Raw genomic sequence first — 8,273 nt, forward strand, 5'->3', positions numbered from 1 at the left:
CGGGTACAGATACCTGTGTTGGGTGCAGTTACCTGTGTTAGGTGCAGTTACCTGTGTTGGGTGCAGTTACCTGTGTCGGGTGCAGTTGCCTGTGTTGGGTGCAGTTGTGTTGGGTACAGTTACTTGTGTTTGGTACAGTTACCTGTGTTGGGTGCAGTTACCTGTGTTGGGTGCAGTTACCTGTGTCGGTTGCAGTTACCTGTGTTGGGTGCAGTTACCTGTGTTGGGTACAGTTACTTGTGTCGGGTACAGTTACTTGTGTTGGGTACAGATACCTGTGTTGGGTGCAGTTACCTGTGTCGGGTGCAGTTACCTGTGTTGGGTGCAGTTACCTGTGTCGGGTGCAGTTACCTGTGTCGGGTGCAGTTACCTGTGTCGGGTGCAGTTACCTGTGTCGGGTGCAGTTGCCTGTGTTGGGTACAGTTACTTGTGTCGGGTACAGACACCTGTGTTGGGTGCAGTTACCTGTGTCGGGTGCAGTTACCTGTGTCGGGTGCAGTTACCTGTGTCGGGTGCAGTTACCTATGTCGGGTGCAGTTACCTGTGTCGGGTGCAGTTACCTGTACTTCTGTTCTGTGTGTTTTCAGACACTCTTGTTGGAGAAAACCAGTCTGATCAAAAGAATGCTGAGCTGCTCTCTCAGGTAACTCTCCTTTTGTCACACCTGAACTCTCCCTCTCTCTCTCTCTGTGTGTGTGTGAGAGTGAGAGGGGGAAGGAGGGGGGTGTAACAGGAAGTGATAAAAATCTTAAACTTGTGTAGTTTTTATTTAACGAAACAAAGTTCAGACTCTTTAAACTCTTTTCTTCTATGGTGTCCATCTCACAGCTGACTGTTGAGGTCAAAGGTCACTGAAAATGATTCATTTCATTTAACCCTTCAGGGCCTGTTTGTCTCATTTTAGTCTCTTTTCTTCTTCCTGTTGTGATAACTGTGTGTGTGTTGATGCATGTGTCCTAAATGTAGTCCAGATTGTGTATCTGAGTGTAATCAGTGAATTTGCAGCTCAGCTCCTACAATAAGTCTAAAATACACTGTGGAAACTAAATAGTTACATTCAGACTGTTCAGGTCCAAAAATGCTCCATTGAAACCCATTCAAACTGACATTTTTGATCCCACAGCCATCAGAGCAGAAAAACAGGAGTAATCTTTTGGGCTTTTGACTCTGAATTTGTCATCAGTCTGCAGGTCCACAGAAATTTATAAAAACTAATATTTATGACAGAAAGAGTCACAAACGAAGCTTCAGATCGCTCAAACAGATCTTTGAAAATCTCTGAAATTTATTGGTAAAAATGTGAATGAACCCGATGAAAACAAACAAAAAAAAATCTGTTTTTCTTTTCGAAAGTTTCCGTTACTTTAGTTTGATTTTCTTTCATGGTGGAAAAAAAGCTCACCAGCAGTCGGTGTTGGAGGGAAGAAAAGAGGATTTCAAATGTCTCTGAGGCGTCTTTGTGTCGTCATGACGACTGCAGCAGAATTCAACCTGATAGATCCAAACCGAGAAAAACACACACACACACACAGACACACACACACACACACACACACACACACACACACACACACACACACACACACACACACACACACACACACACAGACAGACACACACACACACACACACACACACACACACACACACACACACACACACACACACAGACACACACACACACACACACACACACACACACACACACACACACACACACACACACACACACACACACACACACACACACACACACACACACACAGACATGCACACATTAAGCATCTTTACAGTTTAACCCTTAGAAACCTGAGTAATGATTTGATATCTTTTTAAAAATGAGGAGAAGGCATCAAGCAGCTGGAGACGAAATGTCCTAAAAATGAACAAAAAAAGGAAAAAACTTTGACAAAAGTTACCTGAAAATGAACACACACACAATAAAAGAAAAAAGCTGCAATTAAAATACAAATAATTCCCTTAAATAAGGTTAAAAAAAAATTGTGTGTTTGTTTTTGTTAAAGTGTCATTTTATTTTATTTTATTTTGGATAATTTCATAAAACTCTCCACTTTTTCAGAGCTAGTTTTGAGGTCATTTTCTTGCTTTGTTGCTCGGCGCCTTTTTTCCCTCACGTTCAATCTGCTCGGGTTTTAAAGGGTTAAACAGCCTGCAAAAGGCATCTGAATGCAGCACAAGAAAACTGATGTCAGTCCAGGCTCTAAAGGGTTAAACAGCCAAACTTTCCCCTGAGGGTTTCTGCGTATCAGACGTTGAGCTGATGTGACACGTCCGTCCAACAACAGGAAGGACACCTGGACAGACGCCGTCCAAAACCGCTTTAACCCTTTGAAATCTGAGCAGTTTGACCTCATTTCTGTCAAAAACACGGTGAGAAGGCAACGAGCAACGAAGGAAGAAATGACCCCAAAATTAATCATAAACTAGTAAAAAGTACGAGAAAATTACCTGAAAATGACTGAAAAAAGGGAGGAGCCTGGTAGCTCACCTGTGTGCTGCACGTCTTCCCCGCTCTCCCGCTTTCACACAAAAAATAATCATTTTTTTTAAGTAACCTGGAAGAAGTGTTGAAAAACTCCAATTCTTAAAATAATTTGAAGCAGAATTATGATCGTCAGAAATATAATTTCTCCGTCTTTTTTCTTTTTCCCTTAACTTTTATAAAAATCATTTCCTAAATGAACTCATTTCCTGCAGTTGGTGGATCGTGTCTCACTGCGTTGCTCGTTGCCTCGTCAGTGAGCTCAGAGTTCAAAGGGTTAAATTCGTGTCGTGGCGTCTGAAAGAAGAGCGACGTCGCTCCGGGTTTCAAAGGGTTAAACCAGTCCAAACTGGTCCGAACGAGGAGCGACATCAGAGCGCAGCAGCAGGTCCAGAGCGCTCCGGACCACTTCAAAGACGTGTGAGCATCAGGCGGACTGCAGTCTGACCCTGATCCAGTCCAGTTCAGACCTGTGCGGTCCACTTCAGACCAGTTCAGACCAGTACAGACCGTTTCAGACCAGCGGGGTCCAGCGCAGGGTGCCGATGGAGATCAGGGTCTGGCAGGTGGCCGAGTCGAGCCACACGGACTCGACCAGACTGAAGTGCAGGAAGCCGAGAGCGAATCCACAGCCGACGTCCGACAGGTGGTGTTTACCCAGCAGTACCCGGGACACGCCCACCAGCACCGCCCACAGGTACAGCAGGATCCTGAGGGGCACCTGGAGGACAGGAAGACACTGAGTCAGGACACCGAGTCAGGACACTGTGAGTCCTGGACATATGAAACAGAGACTGACCGCCAGAACCAGGTGTGTCAGCAGGAACTTGGACACCATGACGGCTCGGCTGGCGTGAGCCGCCGGGAACGAGTACAGATCCATCGCCACGTAGTCCAGGAACCCCGGAGGGAAGTCCCAGGGTCCTCGCCGTTTGACCAACTTCTGCACGCCAGCGACCGTCATCAGGTCCAGAATCAGAGCTGCAGGAGACAGAGAGACATGTTGGACAGCAGAGACAGAGACAACCAAACCAAATAATAAAGAAAATGAAAACCACACCAGCTGCTGGACCCGTGCCACGAAAACGCAACACAAACTTCAGTTATCTGTGGCTCGAAACACGACGACGGTACACGATGTGAGCGCCGTGATGGATCAGAAACTGAAAGAGACTTGGACAGACCGGGCTGCCTACAGAGGACAGGCTGCGTCCATCGACACAATTCGTATGAAGACATCACCCACAGTGTATCCGAATGTTTGACTGTAAATTCTGCTGTAAAAATAAACCTGCAAATTACTGCTGAATAAATCTTTAATGTTCGTGAGAAAATTGACAAAATGTTGCTGTCACTGTAGATTACGTGAAACATTTCAGAATTTTTGGCAGCAGTTTGAAATCCGCACAGACAGCTGATATCCTGCCCCCTGCTGGTCGGCTCAGTCACAGGTTTCTGTGTGCTGGACAGCAGAGAGACAGAGGACACGTTGGACCGCAGAGACAAGAGAAATGTTGGACAGTAGAAACAGGAGACGTGTTGGACAGCAGACACAGGAGACGTGTTGGAGAGTAGAGACAGGAGATGTGTTGGACAGCAGACACAGGAGACATGAAAATTGTCTCACCCAGCAGCAGGTTGACGAGGACTTCCTGTCCTGCCAGTGTGTTGCTCCTCCAGAGACAGACAAGTGTCCCGCAGAGCCAGGGGAGGGCGTGTCCAGTGAGGGCCAGCAGCGTCACCATGGAGCGCAGTGGGGCCCCGGAGCCACCGTGCGTCCCCACGCAGATGCCGAGACGTTTGGACAGACTGATGTCGATGGCGAGCAGCGAGTTCATGGCAATGCCTCGAAAAGACGGATTCAGCTGCATGCAGTCCGACTCCGGCCAGCGGGGCGCGTCCTTCGCTCCGCCATCAGCTGCTGAGCCCCCCTCTGAGGAGTCCCTGGACCCCCTGAGGACAGAGACACCAGGACAGACCACGAGAACAGGTTACTGCTGAAACTCTGCAGCCGTGAGTCCGAGTTCGTGTTTGTCCCTGACAGGATCAAACAGTTTCTGCTACATAATGAGGGGATCCCAACAGAGACAGTTTAAAGACGCAAACTTACAAGAGAAAATGATTTTATATTCCTGCAGATTAAAAAGGGAAATTTACAAAACAACAATGACCTGAAAGTAAATATTTGCAAAACATTGTATTTTCTGGGAATAAAATCCAGAATTAACAAGAAAAAATAACTGATATTCTCTGTTTCAGTTTCTGAGACTCAGAAACTGAATCAGACTCAGAAACTGAATCAGACTCAGAAACTGAATCTGTCCGTGTTTTCTGTAAATTCGCGACTTAAATCCCAGAGATCTCCAGGTGTTTGTTTTTAATTAACCGCTTAAATCTGAGAGAATATCAGAGAATTTTTTACTTTGCAACTTTATTTACAAAGACTCTCCAGGTTTTTTCCCTCATAAATTCACCACTTAAATACCGAAGAATAACGTTTTTATTTTTCTGGTTGATTTATGAATTTAATCTCAAAGAATATCTGTCCTTTTTCTTTCATTTTTGATTTTTTAAAATAAATCATAAATTTAATTCCAGACAATATTTTTTTCCTCATGAATTTCAGACTTAAACCGCAGGGAATATCAGTTTTTATTTTTCTCGTAAATGTGTGACCGGAGAACACAATATTTTCTCAGAAATGAACAAATTTCACCTCCAAAGAATCGGAGGGTTTTTGTGGTTTTGAGCTTCGTCTCTGTCGCGATCCTTCGTGCTGCAGTCGGACTCGGAGAGACCAGGTGATCCTGTCAGAGGTCTCTCTGCAGCCTCAGGCCGTTAACTGGGAGCTCTGGACCCTGGCCCCGGGACCCGGTCCTGGTCCCGGTCCCCAGGGTCTGGATCCTCTAAATGTGAGTGGTGATGTCAGTGGGCGGAGCCTGAGAGCCTTACCTCCCCCCTCGTCCCTCCCCGGCGTCCTCCTGCTGACTCGGCTGTCTGCTGGCCCTCCTCAGACCACCGCCCCCCCGGCCCTCCCCCGGGCCCGGCTCCCTGCGGGGGGGCTGGTTAAGGGACATGAACTCGGGCCGGTTCAGGACATTGTTCCGGTCTCTGGCCCTGGACCGGGCCTGGCTTCCCGGCATGTCGGAGCTGCTGGAGGCGAGACGGCGTGCGGAGACGGATCGGGTCTGAGACTCTGAGGGACTCTGAGGGACTCTGCTAAAAATAGACCAGCTGGCCTTCTTCTTCTACTGTCAGCTGTTCGGGGGTGGGGGGGTGGGAGGGGGGCTGGAAAAACACTGAACACACACACACACACACACACACACACACACACTCTTATTAAAGGGACATTTCAGCTCGGGGTGTTTGCAGGATTTGAGGCTGTCGGGGTCTCAGTCGTCACCAAAGGTTTTTAGAAAAATATTATTTTCTTTTCTTCTTTTAAAGAAACAATTTCCTTTTCCTTTAAAAACTTTTGGCTTTTTTTTCTTTTTTCTTTTAGACTTTTTGTGAATCTTAAAACATTTTGTGTTTTTTTTTCTTTAAAAATTTCTTTTTTTCTTGTTTATTATTATTATTTTTAAAACATTTGGTGATTTTTCTTTTAAAATTTTTGGGTTGTTTGTTTTACCTTTAATTTTTGGAAATTTTTGAAAAATTTAGTTTCCAGGTGAGTCATAGGATCCAATTTCTGGACTGAAAAAACAGGACCTGAACCTGGTTTCTGATGAACTCTACAGGTTTAACTCCCCTCCAGCACGGCACACCACGTCAGAAATCGCCAGAAAAAAATTAAAAAATAAAATAAAATGAAAATAAAAAAATAAAAATTGGCCAAACATTTAGAAGGAAAAAAGTGCAGAACAAATTTAAAGACAGAAAAATCGTTTAAAAAAAAGAAACAGAAAAAAATCGCAAAAACGAAAAGAAAAAAGTCAAAATTTGAATATAAAAAAATGACAAAAGTAAGCAAAACAAAAATAAATAAATAAAAAATAACTACCAAAGATTTTAAATTAAAAAAACGCAAAATAATCACAACCGTTTAAAAAAGATTGTCTTTAAAATCTACATTAAAATAAATAAATAAATAAAAACTATTCCCTCCCCCGGACTTAAAAAGTATTTGACATGCCTCCCCCTTTTTTTGCACCACCCCCTCCCCTCTCATAAATAACTAACAGTCCCTAATAATGATTAAAAAAGCCACATCACTGACCTCAAACTCTGACTGACATCAAGGAGGAAGCCCCGCCCCCTCCGGCCCGGTGGCGCGTGTTCCAGGTGTTAACAGAAGTTGATGTCTGCCGACGTTTGGAGCCAAACACTGAGTGTTTAATGATTTAATTCACCTGAACTCACCTGAGTCACCGGCAGTGTTCGGTTTTCAGCGAGTGCACTCGATCAATCACCAATTACCAGTTAGCCAATCAGAGGAGGAAACCTATCAATCAATCAATCAATCAATCAATCAGTAAACAAACAATCAGCTGATGATCACACTCACAGATTGTGAAATGCTGAGGAACGTTTTAAAGGTATAAATAAACACATTTGCTTTCTGAGTTATTTAAATGGCACTTTAAGATTAAGATTAAGATTAAGATTAAAATTAACGCTCAGGCTGGCCCAGGCTGCAGCCCAGGGGCCCCACATGTGAAAGGGCCCCGGATTGGCCAAACTATTTTTAAATATTTAAATTTACTTCAGAGAGGAAAGAAAGAAAAGAAAGCACTGGCCCATATTGGCCCATAAGATGCATTAAAAAATACTAGCATGTGACTGGGCTACAGCTACCCAATCAGCTGCTGGCCGCATCACGTGACCAGGTTCAAGGGTCAGTTTCGTTTTCACCTAATAAACATGGATGGATTTGATGTCACTGGAAGAACAGCGTGACGAAGATCTGCTGAAGAAAGATCCGGAACTCACAGAATATTTTAGGCTGCTGAATCTTCGTCTAGTCGAGACCGACAAGAAGCTAACGCGGCAGCTAACGTCGCAGCTAACGCGGCAGCTAACGTCGCAGCTAACGCGGCAGCTAACGTCGCAGCTAACGCGGCAGCTAACGTCGCAGCTAACGCGGCAGCTAACGCCGCAGCTAACGCGGCAGCTAATGTGGCAGCTAACGCGGCAGCTAACATCGCAGCTAATGTGGCAGCTAACGCGGCACGAAACGTCGCAGCTAACGCCGCAGCTAAGCCACCTGTGAAGCTGGCTGTGACCACGCCTCACCGCGTCACTCAGGTAGCGAGTCTGAGACAGAGGAGCAGACACCTGAAGCACCTGAAGCACCTGTGTCATGTACAGGCAACACCGCGGGAATTGGCCATGATGACGCGCGAGCCTCCATGACGGCCGCACCTGTCGCTGCACAGGAGGCTGAAAATCCCGCCGACAGCTCGGATCCCGCATGCTGATACAAACCTGAAGAAGTCACGAGGACATGCTGGACTAAAGGCACTGAGACTGTTCATGAGTTTGCCTGTTACCCACAGCAGCGGGAGCTTTCTTTCCCAACACTGAGATCAACAATGGGTTAAAACAGACTGAAGCACATGTCTCTAAAAGCGATTTTAGGAGCCTCATTAAGGACTTCCCCGCCAAAAAAACGAGGAAGGAAACCTTCTCATGGTAGGAAGATCTGTCAGTTGTTATTGTGCTGCTGGTGCATTATTGCTGGTATTGTAACGCTGCTGGTGCATTATTGCTGGTATTGTAACGCTGCTGGTGCATTATTGCTGGTATTATATTGCTGCTGGTGCAT

General features: G+C 45.6%; 2 protein-coding genes across 2 annotated transcripts in view; one reads left to right on the forward strand and one right to left on the reverse strand.

The window, feature by feature from the left end:
• Positions 1 to 1,263: 1,263 nt before the first annotated feature.
• On the reverse strand, positions 1,264 to 5,771 carry LOC121938205 (inactive phospholipid phosphatase 7-like). The gene is made up of 4 exons (XM_042481479.2): positions 5,456 to 5,771; positions 4,131 to 4,456; positions 3,303 to 3,484; positions 1,264 to 3,224 (listed from the first exon to the last, which is right to left on the reverse strand). The coding sequence occupies exons 1-4, from the start codon at positions 5,644 to 5,646 to the stop codon at positions 3,018 to 3,020; spliced, it is 906 nt and encodes a 301-aa protein (XP_042337413.1). The 5' UTR covers positions 5,647 to 5,771; the 3' UTR covers positions 1,264 to 3,017.
• A 136-nt stretch (positions 5,772 to 5,907) lies between these two features.
• LOC148189653 (uncharacterized) overlaps positions 5,908 to 8,273 on the forward strand; it is a 5,460-nt gene continuing 3,094 nt past the window's right edge. The window contains exon 1 of the mRNA XM_088076147.1: positions 5,908 to 8,273. This exon is cut by the window's right edge and continues 1,762 nt beyond it. The gene's annotated coding sequence lies outside the window, so the exon portion shown is untranslated.

Source organism: Plectropomus leopardus, chromosome 4 (genome assembly GCF_026936395.1).
Source record: "Plectropomus leopardus strain MGB_pleo_1.0 chromosome 4, ASM2693639v1, whole genome shotgun sequence".
NCBI classification, from domain to species: Eukaryota; Metazoa; Chordata; class Actinopteri; order Perciformes; family Serranidae; genus Plectropomus; species Plectropomus leopardus.

Bases quoted from the DNA above. Each gene is read 5' to 3' on its own strand.
- LOC121938205 (XM_042481479.2), bottom strand. From the start codon at position 5,646: ATGCCGGGAAGCCAGGCCCGGTCCAGGGCCAGAGACCGGAACAATGTC. The intron at 4,457-5,455 runs GTAAGGCTCTCA...CTCTGTCCTCAG, and splicing joins GGGGAGGGACGAGGGGGGAG to GGGGTCCAGGGACTCCTCAG. The intron at 3,485-4,130 runs GTGAGACAATTT...TGTCTCCTGCAG, and splicing joins CCTCGTCAACCTGCTGCTGG to CTCTGATTCTGGACCTGATG.